General features: G+C 44.0%; 1 protein-coding gene across 1 annotated transcript in view; it reads right to left on the bottom strand.

Annotated features, from left to right (window-relative positions):
- The window catches only part of LOC101846359 (caprin-1), a gene marked incomplete at its 3' end in the record, with an annotated part of 33,860 nt that extends 13,578 nt beyond the window's left edge, over positions 1 to 20,282 (bottom strand). The window contains 10 exon segments of the mRNA XM_013083873.2: positions 3,686 to 3,853; positions 5,321 to 5,494; positions 7,362 to 7,525; positions 11,630 to 11,816; positions 14,339 to 14,529; positions 15,227 to 15,470; positions 15,846 to 16,007; positions 16,913 to 16,999; positions 17,375 to 17,437; positions 20,019 to 20,282. Of these exon segments, the coding sequence (XP_012939327.1) occupies positions 3,686 to 3,853; positions 5,321 to 5,494; positions 7,362 to 7,525; positions 11,630 to 11,816; positions 14,339 to 14,529; positions 15,227 to 15,470; positions 15,846 to 16,007; positions 16,913 to 16,999; positions 17,375 to 17,437; positions 20,019 to 20,141 (1,563 nt within the window).
- Positions 20,283 to 21,353: the final 1,071 nt, after the last annotated feature.

The raw sequence follows: 21,353 nt of genomic DNA, 5'->3' as shown, positions 1-21,353 counted from the left end.
CTTATAACCAGTGATATGTATGTGACAAAGGCTGTCAACAAATTCCTGATTGCGAAACCCCCATCCCCCACCCCACTTTTTCCAGTAAGCTACAACACAAAGAGAGAGAGAGCAAGGGTGTGTTCCGATGACTCAGTGCGGGGAGGGGCGAGGGGGGAGGGGCTGAGAGTGTGTCCAGGTGGTACAGGTAATATGAGTACACAATGAGATGCAGGCGCAGTGCCATGACAGGAGCAGCGCTTGCTGGTAGCAGAGAGTGAGTAGTAGTACACGTCTATCGCTGCCTGCCAGCTGAGGGCGGGTGGGGGAGGGAGGGGGGAGGGGCTGTGAGGGGGGAGGGGACGCACTCACTCATATATATACAATGGATCTCAACCTCAGAATTTAAAAAAAGACACTCACTCATATATACATCTATACCATGGGTCTCAACTCAGAATTTTAAAAAAGACACTCACTCATACATTATATTCCAAGGATCTCAATTCAGAATTTAAAAAACTGGAGGAACATAGAGAGCCATGACACACACATACCCCACTTGGGGAGTACCCCCCAGACAAATACATACATACATGACATTTCAGCTACAAGTACTTCCGGACAAACCCGGTTTCTCCCAAAGTACTTGTTACCCACACACACCCACATACTCATACTAAACTGGCAGAACCCCCTGCCTCATACACACACACACACACATATACCAGCTACAAGTAGTTCTGGGATAGATGAACCCAGTGATACACATACTATACCAACTGCCAGTTTTTTTGGGTAGAACACTCAAACCCAAATACACATACTATCTGTGACACAATCGAGGAACAAACACTCAAATACACATACTATCTGCGACACAATCGAGGAACAAACACTCAAATACACACACTATCTGCGACACAAATCGAGGAACAAACACTCAAATACACACACTATCTGCGACACAAATCGAGGAACAAACACTCAAATACACACACTATCTGCGACACAAATCGAGGAACAAACACACATACATCTCCACCAGCTGAAAGTTTTTCGAGGAACAAACCCCCCACATCCCACCTACAGGAAGTAGAAATAGTCTTAAGATGGCCGACCATAGTTGAGGAGAAAATTGGTTGTCTTAAATGGTATCGGTTTAATGCCCAAGTCTACGCTGTTACTTTGTTTAAGAGGCGGGACCTCCGAGTTTAACGTCCATCTTCGAAAGGACCGAGCCAAATGGGAAATTCGTGTAAAGTGCCTTTCCCAAGGACACAACGTCGGACAGACTGAGGCCCGAACCCCTGAACCCGCAATCTAATGATACAGCTCCGGTAGGTCCCAAACCTGGCAGTTCTTCGATGCAAGCTTCTACACACACTCACAAAGCCTGCTCTACTCTGGCGTTGACCAGATGACAAGGACATGTGGTTACTTGAGGGAGGCATTGCGCTGCCAAGAGTGAAATGCTCGCAGCTAGTAGAGGAATTTGAAAATAACAACAACATATATCCACGAGAAAGAAAATAGGAAGTGGCCGTTTCTACAGCTGTTTGTCTTATAAAGGTGGCTGTCAGAGAGCAGGTTCCCCTGTACTCAGGCTCAAACACTCACGTACGACACACATGTAGACACAAACTAAAAGAATTCCACTGTTACACCATCATTCTAAGACACAAAAACACTTGTCCAATTTCACACCTCTCTAAAATACTTGTCAAATTTCACACCTTTCTGAAACACTTGTCAAATTTCACACCATTATCAAACACTTGTCAAATTTCACACCTTTCTCAAACCGCACATTTCAAATCACACACTATTCAGAAAGACTTGTCAAATTTCACACCTTTCTAAAAACACACATGTCAAATTTCACACCTTTCTAAAAACACACATGTCAAATTTCACACCTTTCTTCCATCCCTTTCAACCAACCGTTTAAAACAAAAACTTAAAAATATGACCGAAAAAAAATAAATAAATAAAACAAACAAGGGTGCGGGCTGTCCAGCTGAGCAGCCAACCTGGGCAGACGACACGACGAGGTGTGAGTGCTGCTGTCTCATGGCACATCCAACTGATGACAACAGTAAGGTGACGACGACGACGATGATGAAGACGACGATAGTCCCATCAGAAACACCACAGCTTTTTTTAATGCGGGGGGCCGTACGGACAGCTAAAACACATGCTACGACTGATGAATTTGATGAAGAAACCGCAGCAGAGGTAATTGAGAGAGTGGAGAGAGTTTTTTAAAAAAAAACCAGCCGCTCTAACTAATACAGATTAGTACCACATGCAAACAACATATCCTCAGACAAAAACAAACGAGAAACAAAAAAAAATAACTTTCTTTTCCTTCCAAAAAAAAAAGCAGCACTAAAACAAAACAGAACAAAACAAAAAAAGACCTTTCTCTCTACTAAAACAGCCCAATGCACACACAGACCTCAGCCAAGAAACACAATAAAGGCAGTCCCAACAAAAAAGTGAAGTACACGCTGCCGCGGATCATTTTTTCCCTTCAAAGCTTGTACAATTATTACTAAATAATTTTTTTTTAAACCCCCAAAAAACTGCAGCTGACACAGTGTGGGACATCAAGTCTGCGTTGTTTGTCAACCTGCCACAGAAGATCTGCCGTAAAACCGATGACTGACCCCAGTCTCACGTAGTTACTGATCCAGGCCTACTGTCCGTAATCAATACATGTTTGCTAACAAAACTCTATAGGTCAGTTTTAGTATTCAGTTTTACGCCACTTTCAACATACTTGTAAAAAAATAGATCATATAAATGCCATAAAACTGTGTGCACTTCATACTTCAATATGTCCGGGGGAGGGGGGATTTTCTGTCCGAAACCATTTAAGATTTCTATACAGTCACAACATACCCTAAAAATGAAAATCAATCGACTTTGTCAACACTTCTGAGAATTTATAGGGCAGTTTACATTTGCGCCTAAACAACGCAATGACTATCTAAGCCACCACCATAAAACACTACCCTTTAAAATCGACATTTATCGAGTAAAAACAGAGCGTGTCTGCCGCAAACAAAAATATTCTTTCTTTCTTTTTAAAATTTTCATCCTATGCTGCCTTTGAGCAATGAGGGGAGATAAAGCATTTTACTAGTAGGCCAACTATGTAGCTTTCAATCCAATATTTAACAAAATCGACAACAATCGAATCAAACAGACTGTGTCTGTAGCAGGCAAAAAAATAAACATTAGTCAGTAAAAAACAAAGAGATCAGTGTGAACAACGGAATGTCAATAAACGGTTAAACAATTTGTAATAAAGCCGCAGGCTTGCCAACTGGCTGTACCCCTTTCCCAACCCAGTCGGGGACATCACAGTTATCATAACACCAGAATACATCATAATAATAATAATAAATGACATTTACTACAGCGCTCAACCCTGCAAAAAGTACACAGGCTCTGAGCCCGCTTAACAACGTACAAAATTATTACATCAAGTGGGAACCGGACTGGCTTTTAGCAACGTGTACGTGAAAAAGGCAGCTAAATAACTTCCCCGACTGCTGAACCCGGGACAGCCCCAAGAGAAAAACGCGGGTCAGTTGGCAAGCCTGGTAGGTAACAGTAGCAGCCGCGGCGGTGGTGGTGTGAAAGCCGCGCAACTGTGGGAGGGGGGGAGGGGGGAATAAAAGGCAAGTGGACCCACCTGGGACTGGGATGGAGGCATTGGAATGGACGGTGGGATCTCGTACGGCGAGGCGGACGAGTCCTCTCCTCGCCTCTGTCCCATGATGCCCGGGTGAGGGGCCAAGGGGTTGGGCACTTCCTCCACCACACCAGCGGGGGCGTTGAACAGACCCTCAGGCTGCATGGGCTGATCGCACGACAACAACACACAGAGGAGAAAATACCCAGTGAGTTTCAGACGGAGTTTTACGTGCCGTAGATTACACGTGTTACATTAGAGTAACAAACACAAAAAAGAAAGGGGAGATTGTTTTAGTAGAGGTTTTACGGCGCTCGCAACTGCAGAAGGTCATATGAGCGCCAAGGGGTGGATGTCAATAGAGAAGTCCATACAGGGAATCAGGCTTACTCTGCTCACCTCTCTTGCTTCAACAAAGCAAAATCTGCTTCAATTATCAAGGCACCGCATAAAATAGCGGGTCACAAGAGAGTGACAAACATACAAAGGAAGAAGAGGAAAAATAAAGATAGTAAGGATTAGGAAAGAAAAAGCAGCAGTTCCCCGTTGCAGTTCAGGCACAGTGTGAGCATGACATCGATGAATCAGCCCATTGACAATTCTACTGGCCTAAAGACACTACAGTCAGTGGCACTGCCCTGGGGGGAGCGGGGGCGTTGAACAGACCCTCAGGCTGCATGGGCTGTTGGCACGACGACAACACAGAGAGAAGAACAAACCCAGTGACTTTCAGATTGTTCGTTCTAGTAAGAGTTTTACGGCACTTGAAACACAATAAGGTCAGTGCAGTTTTAGTAGAGGTTTTACTGCGCTCCCAACGGCATAAGGTCATATGAGCACCAGAAGATTAGAGGTGTCACAAGAGAGTAACATACATAAAAAAGAAGAAGGGGGAGATAAGGAATATGGATGTTTGACAGGAAAGAAGGAGCAAACCACACCAGAGCACCCGCCAAAAAGGTCATATAAGTGCCGAAGATTAGAGGTGTTACAAGAGAGTAACAAACACAAAAAAGAAGAAGGGGAGATAAAGACGATAGACGTTTCATAAGAAAGAAGAAGCAAATACCACACCACAGCACCCGCCAACAAGAGAGTAACAAAAACAATTTAAATTTGCAGTTTCCAAGGACTCTTAAGCTATAAAAGTCACAAAACTTTGGCAGTCATTTTTTTGCTTATTTTACCTCTGAAACCAGACGACCCCACCGCCTTCCATCGCAAATATCTCAATTTCTATTCAAGATAATACCGACTTTTTTTCCATCGAAAGAAAAGCAAATGAACAACCTTTAAGACAATACCATAACTCCATATGTCCGAAAACTGACGAGCGACTGATTCCACTGCGCCGTGACACATTTAACAAATCAACATCTTGACGGCGATATACCGTCATATGATGAAATAAAACGCCCGGTGTTATGTGGGGGAGGTGTGTGTGCGTGCTTGTGTGTGTGTGTGCATGCATGCACATGCATGTGTGTGTGTGTGTGTGTGCGTTTGTATGTATGTGTGTGCGTGCGTTTGTATGTATGTGTGTGTGTGTGCCTGTGTCTGTGTGTGTGAGTGTGCGTATGCGTGTGTGTGTGAGTGTGCGTATGCGTGTGTGTGTGCGTGTCGTGGCGTGCTGACCTGGGGTACCTGCGAGAAGCCCTGCGAGCTGTACTCGGGCTGCGACTGTTGTTGTGGCTGTGGCTGTGGCTGAGGGGGCTGGGGGGTCGTCTGCTGCTGCTGAGGCTGCTGTGAGAGTGACTCCCCCTGGGACAGCTCTGCCGTCATCGCCAGGATGTTGACTGCTGGGCTAGGCTGGTGGGGGGAGGGAGGGAACGCATTAGTGAGGCAAGTTGTTGACTGCTGGGCTAGGCTGGTGGGGGGAGGGAGGGAACGCATTAGTGAGGCAAGTTGACTGCTGGGCTAGGCTGGAAGGATTCGAGGTGTTACTAGAGAGCAACAAACACAAAAATCAAGGAGGGGAGATAAAGACGATGGATGTTTGATTGGAAAGAAGGAGCAAACCACACCAGAGCACCCGCCAACCACCCACTCAGAACATTTGTGAGGCAAGTTGTTGACAGCTGGGCTAGGCAGGGGGGGGGGGGGGGAGGGGGAGACACACCAGGACGTTTGTGAGGTGAGTTGGCGAAATACAGTCGAACCTGCTCTTTAGTTTTAGCAGCGAGTTTTGGGGCCTTTGAAACACAATTAGGACGTATGCCAGTAGAAGCCAGAGATTAGAAGTGTTACTAGAGAGTAACAAACACAAAAAAGGAGGGGACATAAAGATGATAGATGTTTGATAGGAAAGAAGAAGCAAACCAAACCAGAGCACCCACCTACCACCCACTCAGAACATTTGTGAGGCAAGTCGTTGACTGCTGGGCTAGGCTGGGAGGGAGGGGAGAGGAGGGAACACCACATCATGTAAGCTGTGCTGATCACATACGGTAGAACCTGCTTCAATGACCACCTGTCCTCGACAATCAAAATCACCTGTACATTCCACCACTTCCTACTTTCCCTCCTTTATCCCTCACTATTATAGCGACACAGTCCAAAACGACCACCGGGCTAAGACAACCCCTTTTCTCCTGGACAATGGGTGGCTGTATTAAACAATTGCTACAGTATTTCTGCTAAAAATTTAACAGCTTTGATGGAACAGAAACAGATACAGCTTGTTACACAACAGAACCCTAGTTCTCCTCCAATTTTTTAAAATTTTTAGTTTTTACGGCGTTCGCAACTGCACAAGGTCATGTAAGCGCCTAGGGGTGGATGTCAACAGAGAAGTCTTTACAGGGAGTCAGGCTTACTCTGCTCACCTCTCTAGCTTCAACAGCACAAGGTCTGCTTCGACTATCAAGGCACCCGGAAATAGCAGGTCACAAGAGTGTGTCAAACATACAAAAGAAGTAGAGGAAAATGACAACAGTAAGGATTAGGAAAGAAAAAGCAGCAGTTCTCTGTCGTAGATATCAGGCACAATTATGAGCGTAACATGATGAATCAGCCCATTTACAAGAAATGTCCCCCCTTTGGGAACGGCCTAAAGACACTACAGTCAGTGGGACCGCCCCGAGGGGGGGGGGGGGGGGTGGCAGACAGTGTGGTAGACTGGCAGACTGTGATATATACAGAGATAGATAGACAGTGATATAAAGAGATAGCTGTGAGGAAGACAGTGTGTCGGGAGAACCTACCATGGCTTGTGTGTCAGACAGTGTGACAGACAGTGTGACAGACAGTATGACAGACAGTGTGTCAGACAGTGTGACAGACAGTGTGTCAGACAGTGTGTCAGACAGTGTGACAGACAGTGTGACAGACAGTGTGTCAGACAGTGTGTCAGACAGTGTGACAGACAGTGTGTCAGACAGTGTGACAGACAGTGTGTCAGACAGTGTGACAGACAGTGTGACAGACAGTGTGTCAGACAGTGTGACAGACAGTGTGTCAGACAGTGTGACAGACAGTGTGTCAGACAGTGTGTCAGACAGTGTGTCAGACAGTGTGTCAGACAGTGTGTCAGACAGTGTGTCAGACAGTGTATCAGACAGTGTGACAGACAGTGTGACAGACAGAAGTAGACAGTGTGTCGTGGGAACCCACCACGACTTGTGTTGGTGGACAGTGTGTCAGACAGTGTGTCAGACAGTGTGTCGTGGGAACCTACCATGGCTTGTGTTGGCGGCTGCTGAGGCAAGGGCTGTGGCTGGGTGGAGGCGGCCTGGGGTGGAGCGGCCGGCTCAAACCCGCTCTGTGACATGAAGGCCAGGCCCGAGCCGGCGGCAGGCTGCGCGTGGATCACCGCCGGGTCCACCACCGAAGGCGCTGTTGCTGCGGGGGCAAACCAAGAACAAATGTATTTGTTGTTTTGGGGGTTCTTTAAGTGAGTTAGTTTTTAGTTTTAGCAAGAGTTTTACAGCACTTGCAACACAATAATATTTTTATCAAAATTCTGATCGAAACCAAGCCGTGCTAAGAATTGTAGTGAATGCAATCAACTAGAGTTCCACGCGCTCATATCGTCCCTCAAAACACGTACTAGCGTAAGCCACATTTTGTTAGTTTTGCAGGAGAGACGTTTAAAGATTTGGGCGATTTTCACCATCCCTTTGTGATCTCAATTATCCGATCCTGTCCGTAATATTTTGACATAACGTGTGTGGGCCAACTACTTTTCAATTGGCTAGAAGCATCTTTGTGAGAATAGTAGGTTTTGAAGGAAAAATGACCTTTTTGTCGGATACGCTAGTACGTGCTACGTCAATGAAGGCCTCAATGTGTGGCTTACGTTACTAGATTGTTGGATACCCTAGTACATGCTACGTCAATGAAAGCCTCGATGTGTGGCTTACGTTACTAGATTGTTGGATACGTTAGTACGTGCTTTTGTATTCTGAAGCATAATTCGTTCATTGCGTGGCTTACGCATAAATAATAACTTCCAAATAAAAATAAAAATACAAAGAAAGATCAATTTGGTTTAAAATTCACGGGCTGTATTATTCATGACAAATGATAAGGCTAACAACAACTCGGAATATAAAGACGTCAACTGTATATGATAAAAAAATCAACTTGAAATTAAATAATCACTGCAGCTATCTACTGCTCAAATGAACGTTTCATTATGGACCATTCTTTACAGAATTTTATTATTATGTACCTACTCACTTTTGTGAAACACTATCCTGTTTAATATGGGAAGCAGTACTTTACTAAAAACAAAACAAACTACAAAAACGTGTGCTAGCATGTGCTCACTAAATTTTCAAATTTGTAAAAAAACAAATAATATAATATAGATTCTAGATTCCAGGGAACTTTTCTACTAGAACCCCACTTAGGTTTATTGGGAACATGATCTTGCTGTAGAGATGTAAATTCAATGACATATTTCAAAGACTTTTAAGCAGTAACACAGAAATAGAGTAGAAAATGTGAAATTAAATACATTTTGTGTCATAACTTGCCTGCCATATACTTAAGCTGGAGTTACACACTAGCGAACAAAGTAGAATAGCTTCGCCCCAAAGGAGACCTTCACAGCCAACTACTCATGGGGCAAGGAAAGATCAAATGCTTTGTGCTCTTCCAGTTTAATTACTGGTGTGGGACCAGAACAGAGTGAAACCAAATCAGTAAATTTTTCTCTCGAAATGTTTGTTGGTCCTGTGTTCAGTGTCTGAAGTGCACAGCTCTTCACACTATTCTTTAGTCTCTTGAGGGACAGGGTTTTGAAAGAACTGTCAAAGTGGCTCGTCTTGTAGAAGACTTTATATGGCTGTGCTTTAGTGACTCGCAGTTCCATGGTATTGTTCCACAAAAATGTGTCTTCCGTATCGGATCCTCTTCGTGCGTCCAGGATTCTCAAGTCCTTTGAAATCCAGAAAGTCTTTAGACTGCATCTGATTCACCAGGTAAGGCTTTTGAGGTCAAGCGAGAGACATCACTGTTGCTACCTGAGAAGGAAGGAACAAATCCCCAGCCCTCTTCAGGGCATGCCCTATTGCACCGTGTGCAGAATCAACCTCGTTCTGACCATGGTTTGTTTCAAAGAACCTCAATGAAATCTCTTCAAGATTCCCACTATTGTTCACTGTATACAACATCATCGAAGGCGTAATCGAATTTTTGTTCTGACCACTGCATCCATGTGCAAAAAGAAAAACTTTTTTCATGCCACAGTCGTCATAAAATTTCAGAGCACGGTGGACTGTAGTTGAAATTTCCCAGGATACACGTTTGCTTTGTATTTCATCCCAAGTGAAGCAGTGTGACAGTCTCTGTTAGCAATGTTGTAGAAAGTCAGGTTGTAGTTCGACAACCTCCTTTTGTAAAAGATGGTGCTCTCCTCAGACATAGGGAGGGAAATGACCTGCTGCGAATCAAAACTTGCTCAGAGAACGTTTTCACTTTCCTGAGCTTCTTTCTTGCATAGATCCTTTATTTCCCTGACCTTTTCTTTTGCTCCCACATGGATCTCAAACTTTTCCCCAAGACCTGTCTTTGTTTCTTCATTTCCCTGGTGATAATTGACACAAAGAGAGCACTGGTCTTTCCTGGGCCGATGGATTGAGAGATTATTACTTTTGAATACATGGTTGAATGTTGTGAAGCTTGGTGGCCTTGTCCTGGGTAACTATTCCTGGATGAACATGTGGTACATGTTCCATTTGCTGAGTTCTCTTGTTGATTTTTCTCTACAGTAATGAGATTCGACTTTAGGAAATCTGTCCAAGTGATCAGATGTTGCTTTGCGAACAAATGCATCTCTTTCTCTTTCTGCCTCAGACTGTCTCCCACTTCGTTTGTCCTTCTCAGCTATACCAGTGGAAGTAACTTTGTTCAATGCCATTCTGGCACTCTGTTCTGAAATGCCCAAAGTGTTAAAGAAAAACAATTTGCAGACTGGAACAAAACTCTCCCCAACTGTAAGCATGTACTGTCTGGTATTACTTCTTCGTGATTCGCCTTCAGTGTATTTCCTCTTTGTTTTAGACATGCCTCACAAGAAACTCCCGTTTCATTCTTAGATCTCCAAGGGAGTGATACGAATAAAAACGGCCTCCTTCTGCTCGTCAGTAATTGTTGAGCATTGTTTCTTCTGCTTTGCACACAAGTCTCCTTTACATCTTGCTTTTGTGTGTTTGGCGGGCACAGTCTTTTTTGTCTCCATGCTTGTGTACTCTTGTCCCAAATTCCTCTTCATTTTGACGTCCTTCTGTTTGTTTGATCGGAGTACTCAGAGTTTCTTTTCCTTTCTAACTTCTTCCTCACTTCCCCCCACTGTGTATTGCTCGGGAACTGATCTTTGCATTCTTCTACCCCCCTCATCAATGACCGTTTCCTTTGCCTAAACTGATCGGGAGCATCAGTGTTCTCATTCACACCAGCGGGAATCTTATACTTTGAGGGTCTACCTACAGCTTCTGCACATTGATTTTTTTCTTTTAACTCTCTTGTGCTTTTTCCATGCAGAACACAGGATGCAATCTCTTGAAATGATAAAGCAAAGAAGGATTTCACAATCAGGACAAACCACCCATACTTCAGCATTGCACCTTCTGACCTCGCATGTTCCAGGATTGAATTCCTGATCGCCATCTGAGTCGTAGTCACAGGAGTGGAATCCCGAGCATTGACTGCCTCACACAAAGCCCACGTGTGTAGTTTAGCTTGTCTTCCCGCTCTCTAGAAGCGCTATGCGATGGTTTTTTTGCCATAGGCTCAGCCCCGGCTGTGTGGCTTACGTTAGTATGTGCCGTATAATAAAAACATGACAATGGGTCAAAGTGTGCGTCACGCACTAACGTAACCAACAGTGTGTTAGTACGTGCTGTATCTTTTTGTGGGCAAGTGAGATACGTTCAAACTGGAATCGACTATATCTCAGCTATTTATTGCTCGATTCCTACCATCTTTTGAGAGGATGTAGTATCGGATAAAGGGAATCGCGTGATTGCCATAACTCGATTTCGGGTCAGATGTGGCTTACGCTAGTACGTGTTTAGAGGGACGATATAACATTATGCAGTTGCGAGCACCGTAAAACTGGTACTAAACTTAACTAACGAATAGGTTTACCTTGTAGTCACAAACTGAGAGAAAGAACAAGCCAAAGGCCGGTAAAGGAAAACATACAGGAGAAGAAATGGAAAAGGATTGGGCACACCCTGAGGAGACCCCCGACAAGCATCATCAGACAGGCTTGGACGCGGAATCCATAAGGAAAACAAAAGAAAGGAAGACCAAAGATGACATGGAGGCGAGCAGTACATGCAGAAATGGAAAAGGAGAGGACATCAAGGAAACAGCTAGAAAAGGATGCACAGGACAGGCTTCGCTCGAGAAATGTTGATGGCCTATACTCCAGGGGGGGGGGGGGAGGAAGGAGAGAGAGAAAGAGGGAGGGAGGGAGAGAGAGAGAGAGGTTACCTTGTGACTCTGACATAACGTAGGAGGTCTGGATAAACTGGAACGGGCGGTTGTTGGTGAAAGATTCGAAGTCGGGTGCCTGCTGGGCCGTTCTGTAGACCGGGGAGTATCGGGCTTCTGAGTCCTCTTGGTAGGCTGTCGTGCTACTGGGTGCGAAAAATGCATCCTGCTCCATTGTGTTCATTGGCTGAAATGAGAAAATGCGCATTACAGACATGTGAGGCATCGTGGAGAAATTAGGTGCTCGTCAAAACAGTGAAATCAGGCGCTCGTCAAAACAGTGAAATCAGGCGCTCGTCAAAATAGTGAAATCAGGCGCTCGTCAAAATAGTGAAATCAGGCGCTCGTCAAAACAGTGAAATCAGGCGCTCGTCAAAATAGTGAAATCAGGCGCTCGTCACAACAGTGAAATCAGGTGCTCGTCAAAATAGTGAAATCAGGCGCTCGTCAAAATAGTGAAATCAGGCGCTCGTCAAAATAGTGAAATCAGGCGCTCGTCAAAATAGTGACATCAAAGCAATTGACATTTTTCTGACCGTTGGGCAATTTCTTTCAAATTTTCTTTTTTTGGCTCAACACCTTTTATATCCGTTTAAAAACATTTCTCTGTGGATTTTACTGAAAACATCGATTCATCATCATCATCAATGCCTTTCACCCCTGGCAGGGTATAGGCCACATACAAGCTCCTTCCATTTATCTCTGTCCTGAGCCATCCTTCCAAGCTCGTTCCAAGTGAGCTTCATTTCTCTCATGTCCCTTTCCACACATCTCCTCCATGTTTCCCGTGGCCTACCCCTGCCTCGTGCTCCCTGTGGGTTCCACTGCAGTGACTGTCTTGTGATATTTCCGCTGGGCTTTCTTAAGGTGTGTCCCATCCATCGCCACTTTCTTAGTCCTATTTCTACTTCTATATCCTTTTGTCCTGTCCTTTCCCACAGTTCTTCATTTCTTATTCTATCCTGCCACTTAATTCTTAAAATACTCCTCATACATCTGTTGATGAAAGTCTGGACTTCATTCAGTACTGTTTTCGTTGTCTTCCAAGTTTCGCAGCTGTAGAGGAGCACAGACTTGACGTTGGAGTTAAAGAGTCGAATCTTGGTGCGCAGCGAGATGTTGCTTGAAAACATTGATTAAAGGCACAAAAAAATGTCAATTTTCAGTTTCCAAGGACTCTCAAGCTATGGAAATGATCCAACTTTGACAGCCATTTTCTCACTAATTTCACCTCTGAAACCAGGCGACCCTGACCTCCTTCAATCATAAATATTTCAACTTCTATTCAACATAGATGGATATGTTTTTCACCAAAAGCAAGACAAATGAGCAGGCTTTTAGATGACACCAATAACCCCATATGCCCAAAAATTGACGAGCACCTGATTCCACCACGTCGCGACACATAGAGAGTAAATGTGAACGTATACGTAAATATATATTATGTACAAAAGGCTCACCTTCACCCGTCCCCCAGTCTAGCCGACTGTTGGGGTATCACTTGATATTTTGAAACTTTTGCAAATCACTAAACCCTATTCGTAAACCCTGGGGTCATTTAATACCCCCGGGGTTGTATGCTTCACATTTTAGAATACTTCTAGTGCGAAGATCTCATTGAAACTTTCAGTATTTCTCAAAAAATCATTCTGACAGATTGCTATGCAAAGCGTACGGATCGGATTAACGAGTAAATTTCCTCTTTCGAAAGAGGTGGCACAGAGTTCCCAACGTCGTACGGATATGATAGTAAAACACGACGTACGGATAGGGATAAGTGGTGGCACAGAGTTCCCCATGTCGTATGGATACGACAGTAATACACGACGTACGGATAGGGTTAAGCAGCCATTTTTACTCTAATTTTTACCTCTAACACCAAGCAACACCTCACCTCATTCAATCGCAATTACCTCGACTTCTCTTCAAGACAGATAGGTATTTAATTTTCATCAAGAGCAAGAGAAATGAATAAGCTTAAAATATAATACCAACAACTCAATAAAAAATCAGGCGTGTCAACTTTCGCAAAACCCAGTCAGGAGTATGCTATATATATATTTTAAAAAAAATTATAGTAGAGGGTTTTACGGCACTCGCAACTGCATAAGGTCATATGGAGTATGCTATGTTATAACTTCAGGTTTCATATCATGACCCCAGTGCTTTCATAACGTACCTCCATATTTTTACAACAGTGAAACTGTGACTTCTTCTCAAGCTCACTCTTTGTTATGACCTGTTTTCACTGTTATTAAAAATGGACATTGGACAAGAAAGTGCTGAGGTTGCGATATATCAAGGTACAAAATTACATCAAGTGGGACGGACTTTGATTAAGTGTATATATGATAATAGGCTCTTTAAAAATTTCTAACTGCCAAATCCTGGGAAATTCTGGACAGTTGGCAAGCCTGAAAAATGTGTTTTAGTGAGAGTTTTACAGCACTCGCAACACAATAAGATCATATAAGTGCCGAAGATTAGGTGTTACAAGAGAGTAACAAACACAAAAAAGAAGAAGGGGAGATAAGGACGATAGATCTTTGATAGGAAAGAAGGGGCAAACCACACCGTATCGCACCCACCAACCACCCACACTGAAAAATTTACGGAGGAGCCCGATCCCACCCCACCCCACCATATCGCGACACAAACGGCGTGAGAGTCAGATCAACGCGCCACGTTAAACAGTACAACGACGAGTACCTGCTGGGGCATTTCCATTTGAGATTGTGCTCCGTCTGTGGGTCCCACCGTCAAGTCAATCGGCTGTTGTTGGGGCTCGGGCACGCTCTCGGCCGCCTCACACGGGGAAGCCGCGCCCGTCTCTCCGGACGTCTCTTCCACCTCCACAGCCGCTTCCTCTTCCTCCACTTCCTCTGTGCTCTCCGCAATGACTGACAGAGGAACAGAAAAAGAAAAAAGAACATTAGTTCAAGCTGATGGTACCCTCTGTGCTACAATATCTTCATCTACAGCAGCAACACTTGCAAATGCCACATCTTAACGACTAATAAGAATTGCAAATTCCTTTAGTTTTAGTAAGTTATACAGCGCATGCAACACAATAAGGTCATAAGTGTCGAAGATTAGAAGTGTTACAAGACAGTAACAAACACAAAAGGAGGAGAGATAGTTTTTAATTTTAGTAGAGGTTTTACGGCGCTCGCAACTGTACAAGGTCATACGAGCGCCAAGGGGTGGATGTCAACAGAAAAGTCCTTACAGGGAATCAGACTTACTCTGCTCACCTCTCTAGCTCCAACAGCACAAAGTCTGCTTCAACTATCAAGGCACCCCGGAATTAGCAGGTCACAAGAGTGTGACAAACATACAAAAGCAGTAGAGGAAAAAAATTACAATAGTAAGGATCAGGAAAGAAAAAGCAGCAGTTCCCTGCTGCAGTTCAGGCACAATTATGAGCATCACATTGATGAAACAGCCCATTTACAATTCCAATTCTCTTGTGCATAAGAACTCGAGATGTTTCTGTCCCCCTCTTTGGGAAAGGCGCCAAGAGACAGCAAAGCGTTAAAAGCCACCAAATAAGACATAAGAATTACTTTTTCAAATATAATTTCAAAGTCCACCAACCTTCCTCTGGCACTGCCGGATTGGCCTTCTCGAAGTAGCCGCACTCGTTGATCAGGGTGAGCAGCTCCTTCAGCTCTTTGTAGGTTGTTCCCAAAACTTGGCGGTCCTTGCCGTCCAGAATGTTCACCATGTGCTCAGCCGCCGCCGTTAGACGCTGGGGGTAGTCGTCGCCGCTGTCGTCTCGCGACGGGGAGATGGCTTGGTAGAGTTTGTCTAGCTGGTCCAGATTGTCGTCCGTTAACACCTGCGGGTGAAAATGGTGAAATGGTATGGGTAGTTCAACCCTATCCGTACGCCCTAATGGGGTCATTTTGTAACCCCCCGGGGGTTGCATTCTTCACATTTAAGAATACTTAGATTCGAACATGGGACCTTTGAATGAGAGGTGAGCACCTCAATCTCTAGGCCACGAGAGCCCCCAGTAACCCATTTTGCGAGCGTGCTTCACAAATATCATAAACAAAAAATTCATCGAGCCTACCCATCCGTCTCATCCTTCCTATCCTCAAGGCAGACCTACTACTCAAATTTGGTTTCCAGCTACAGGAGAACAGGGGAAAGGAAATCAGTACACAGACCATGGGCTCTCCTCCCCGTCCACCCAGCCCCGTGCACTCACCACTGCTCCGTGTTTGCCCGTCTTGAAGTCCTCCCGCACCTTCATCCCGCCCATGAGGTCTAGCGTGCACTGCAGCTGTAGGATCTCGCTGACCCGCTTGATCTCCACCGCCTGCCGCTCCGCCTTCTCCCGCTTGGCCTGCTTTTTCACCATTTTCTCATGCTGGGCAAGAAAAAGATCGGAGGTCACGATTATTTTTTAAATATTTTTTTTTAGTAAGAGTTGTACCGAATTTGCAACACAATAAGGTCATATAATTGCTGAAGATTAGAGGTGTTACAAGAGAGTAACAAACATAAAAAAGAAGGAGGAGAGATGAGGACGATAGATGTTTGATAGGAAAGAAGGAGCAAACTACACTAGAGCACCCCTCAACCACCCTCTGGTCCTGATTAGTTTAATGTTAGTAAGTGTTTTACGGCACTTGCAACATAATAAGGTCATCTAAGTGCCGAAGATTAGAGGTGTTACAAGAGAGTAACATACACAAAAAAAGGAGGAGGAGAGAAAAGGACGATAGATGTTTGATAGGAAAGGAGCAAACCACACCAGAGCACCCCCCAACCACCCACTGGTCCTGATTAGATACTGTAATCAGAAAGAAAAACTTGGAAGTTTAGTTCTAGTTTTGGTACAAATTTTATGGCACTTGCAACACCATTACGTCATATAAGTGCCGAAGACTAGGGGTGTTACTAGATAGCAACATATGAAAAAAAATGTGCTATTTAGCCATCCAGATGCAGAAGTTTATAAAACCTACTTCTAACAACTCACCTCGAAAATGAAGGGAGGACTACATGTTTTTAGTTTTACGACACTTGCAACACAATAAGGTCATGAGTGCTGAAGAATAGATCATGTGATACAAGAGAGTAACATACACAAAAAAGGAGGAGAGATAAGGACGATATATAAATATTAGATAGAAAAGAATGAACAAACCACAGTAGAGTGCCCACCAACCACCCACAGACTATGTGTGTAGCCAGGGAGGAAGACAAAACACACACACACAAAGGTGCTACAACAAGGACAGGGGCAGAAGTCGGAAGGTTTTCCTTTACCTCTTGATGTATGCAGAGAAACTGCTTGTGCAGTTCCTTGGCGAACTCCAAGTCGTGCGTGACTTGTTCATACTGATGAAGAGATATCTGAAGAGGCACAACATCAGCACATTGAACAAACATGTACATGCAAAATATTCAAAGGAAAAACTAAAATAAAACCCCCCAAAAAATGACTTTCACATAAACTGTAAAACAATTTAGTGTAACTGCTTATAATACCTTAATACAAAACACGGCTAATTAAACGAGAATATTATCTAATTTTAATTCTGTCATTGTTTTTCAAAATGAGGAAGCAAAAATAAAGTCTTAGCTGAATGTGGAAAAACGTTTGCAAACAAAATAATTTTCAAATTGGAACAGAAAATAATAATATTATAATAAACAGCATTTCAGGCCTCAATCCTACAAACATAATTGAAGTCCCAAAAATAATCTTTTTCTAGTGCTTACACTTACCTCCTGCTCTTTCTCAAGCTTTGATCCCTTGGAGGCTTTTTCCTGGTTCTGTTCAATTCGTCCCTGCAGGGAAAAGAAAAACGAGAAAAATCAGCCATTTGGATTTTGGCACAAATTCCACATAAAAAAGGCAGAGACTCACATTTAAATCGAAGGCCAAGTCAGGTTTATAATCCTTTGTCATTCATGCATCAAACTAGAGACTAAAAGGTAACACAAAAAAAAGCAGGGGTGTTTTCATTTACTTCTGACATTATATATATATGAATGTCATGGAATAAAACTTTCTCGTCCTGTAACTCCATTTTCTTCACCGCCACCAAACGATCCCCATGCAAGACAGCACGGCTAGGGCAGCCCATGTACTCCCATGTAGCTATGCACTGTACTGTGGTGTGGAAAACCGGTCATTTCATCACACGGTCATCTCATCACACACCAATTGTGTGTGACGAAATGACTTTGCAAATCTCTCCAGAACTGTTACGCTTGCTGAGTTTTGGAGGATCAGCGCCAGCAGTCTTCATTTGAAATCACCAATTCAAGCACGTAATCGTTGGGCCGTACCCTCCTGCTTTTAAGTATAATTTAAGCCTATAACTGCTTCCTCCCCCTTTCACCAATAGATAACAACTCAACAAAACTCACCCAGTCATGAACCGTGTAGCTCGCAAACCCCCCTTCCAAAAAAAATGTTTTTGTTTATATCTGCTTTGCCATTATGTGACAGTGCGAGTCTGATGTTTGAAAGTGCAAGATGAAATGACTGTCTCCATTCAACCTTGTGGATTTGGGGTGTGACGAGATAACTGTCACATCATGACTGCACCGGTGCAACAAAATGACCGTGTGACGAAATGATACTCATGGTGTGATTGGGACAACCAGTTCTTGACATAAAACCCTCAATCTTTTCTTCTGAGATTCTTTCAATGTTCACTCATGTGTCTGTTACACTTCTGATCTAAAGGTGCCTCAAATTGAGTGAAAAAAAGAAAAGGTACACTCAGTTTGGTAAGATTGTACTTTACCGGACCACCGGTCGGAACTACTTTCGCTGTGGCGCCCCTGGTGCCTAGTGGCCCGCTGTTCTTCGTTTCCGAGCTCCCCTACTCACTCTCCTACTCAGTTTTCTACGTCCTCACTCTTCAACTGCCAGCAATCGACTGCCGTCTCTTACCGGGTTTTTCAGTCATCACGACCGTGCCACTGTGCCCTTTGACCCATGACCCTGACACCTTGAGGCTAATTGGTCAATCTAATCACGTGGTCCACTATTCTTATTTGCTCGCGACTCTGCTGGCTTGGCCTAGGCCTAGGCCCTAGGCCTACTCCTGGTCCGGCAAAATACAATGGAGGGCTAGAGATGGGCACGAGAGCTCATTTGCATAATTGCAACCCCATTGGCCCTGCTCGCGACTTATCATGCTATTGTTTATATGTGTGTGTGTGAGTGTCTTTAAATTATTGTTGCCAGGGGGGCTAGCCCCCCTGAAACCCCCCCATTGATATGTAAACACGACTGTCCGCTCATGTTATTGTTTCGCATTTTTGTGGGTTTTCTTTATTATAGTTTCCAGGGGGGCAAGCCCCCCTGAACCCCCCCACCCCACTGCTGGTATGATACACGGTGGTCCACCAAAGTTAAATCCCCTGCCCACTTTCAACCACCACCACCTCTCGCTCACCTCGCCTCGCCAGTCGCCGCTGACTTCGCTGTGCGTGCGCGAAGTCGCCCGCGGAACTACCTTTTGTCCGCACGCAGAGTACTATGAGTGCGTAGTTAGGCTAGGCGTGCGTAGTAATCACGGGCCGAGACGGGTGGTCCGGTAAAGTACAATCCAGCCCTCAGTTTTGCTCACAAATTTGTGGCACATCTAAAAATGCCAAAGCCTACAGATCTAGATCGGCTAATTGCCAGAGGGTGGGGAGTTCTAATAAAAAATGTCCATTGTTCAGACAAGACTCTTCTTTACAAGTTAACGAAATTAGAAAGCAAAACTAAACTGACTCAACTCTCATTTGACTGTCAAGTAAGTCTAGCCAATGCCAACCATAGAAAGTTGAAAGATCCATAATAATTACCTTATATTTTATATCACTGAATTCACTGCCAACTGCTCTACAACACTACAACTAACCAAGTAGAATCTAGCAGACTAACACTAACTTTGCTAAAGTGATTACAAGAGATGCCAGGGTCACTTTCAATGCAGCTGGACTATAAATAACTATCCACACCTATCCAAGAAAAGGTTTTGAATCTGTTCGTTCCCCTTAGATTCTTGGAAATTGAGTGGCACTTCGAAATCCTTGATTTGGTTGTGGTCAGTTTCGGTTTTAGAAGAAAGGACAGCCATCTTGAATTTTGGCTTGGCCCGGCAAAGATGGCCTGCTGGGCCGTGGACATTTCTTTCAAATTCAGTTCACAATTAATAAAACGACTCCGTAAGTCTTTCAATCAAAGCACATACTGTATAACAATTTATTCATTTTATTTTTAAAAAACAACAGTAGAAAGCCGCCAAACAAAGAACTTGTAAAGAGAACAGCGTTTGTCCGTTGCCCCACGACTCTTTTCAGACAGAGAATAAGGAAAAATTTAGCGATCGAAGTAACCTTTGTCTCGGAAATGTTCACTTACCTTTCTCTTCTCTAAGTTTCTGACTTTCTTTTCCAAACAATTTAAACACTGTTTGGCGGCATCACCTATCTCAGCGGAAGGCTTGGCTTCCACTTTAATGTTTGTGGTAGCTGGCATTTTCATTGAAAAGACTGTGTAAGAATCAGCGACATAACAAATAGGATGAAACAAAATGTGCGAGCTCTTTCTTTTTCACTTCTTTGGTATGTAGCGGATTAAATCCCCAGATTTTTTGACTTATGACAGTGGACTGTGGAAAGCAGGGAAATGTGTTACTGTTACTGCTGCTGCTGTTGGCAGCCCGAAAGTCAGACGAGTTTTTGCGAGAGATAGAGAGAGAGGAGAGAGAGAGGGAGAGAGAGAGGGAGAGAGAGAGGGGGGAGAGAGATATAAGAGAGAATAATAGAGAGAGGGAGAGAGAGAGATAAGACAGAGCAAGAGAGAGAGAGATACGAGAGAGCAAGAGAGAGAGGGATACGAGAGAGCGAGAGAGAAAGAGAGAGAGAGAGAGAGTATGAATCATTTTGATATTCCAGTTGCCTAAATTTAAAAAAGAAAAAAATCTGCGACAGACTTCGGCAATCATGGTTCCCGATTCCTTCCTTTGCTCGGATGCTCTAAAAAAAGCTACGTTTCCCTGATCTCTCTCTCTCTCTCTCTCTCCCATTTTTTAAAAACTTTCTGCGAGCGCAGAACTAGAGAGAGAGAGAGAGAGAATAACTGATGACCCCCCCCCCCCACAAAAAAAGCGCCTCTTACCTGCACTTCAAACTTAATTAAATGTCCCGAAATATTTAGGCCCTCAAAGTTTTCAACTCTTGTTTCTAGACGTTTTTCATGGGGAGGGAAGGGTGCGGGAGGGAAGACATTACTTCTCTGGTCTCCACTTGGACGAGTTTTTCACAATCCTAACAAAGGCTAGGGCCTGACCTAGGCGCTCCGAAAGTATAAAAGAACGTGCGTGTACTAGGGCCTGACGTAACCGACCTGCCAACTTCACGTTTTCTAATTAACGCTCAAACATTGCGCTTGGAAACGCTCTGTGAGAAGGACCGGTCTGCTGTCAAGATAGAAACTGTATTGCGTGTATACATACATGTATTGTGCGCGTGTGTGTGTTTGGTATGGGAAGCTCTGTGGTTTTGTTTGGGTTTTTTTTAAATTTGGGTAGGGGGGGGTTGTTTTTTTCTTCGTTTTTTTAAAACAAAGCTGCGTCTGGTTTCTTTTTTTGTTGAACTCATTCTTAGAATTGTCGTTGACCTTGGACTTCTAGTTCTTCATCTTGTTGTTGTTGTTGTTGTTGTTGTTGTTGTTGTTGTTGTTGTTGTTGTTGTT

This window comes from Aplysia californica, unplaced genomic scaffold (assembly GCF_000002075.1).
Source record: "Aplysia californica isolate F4 #8 unplaced genomic scaffold, AplCal3.0 scaffold00259, whole genome shotgun sequence".
Classification (NCBI taxonomy): Eukaryota; Metazoa; Mollusca; class Gastropoda; order Aplysiida; family Aplysiidae; genus Aplysia; species Aplysia californica.
This window is presented reverse-complemented; position numbering and strand designations above follow the sequence as displayed.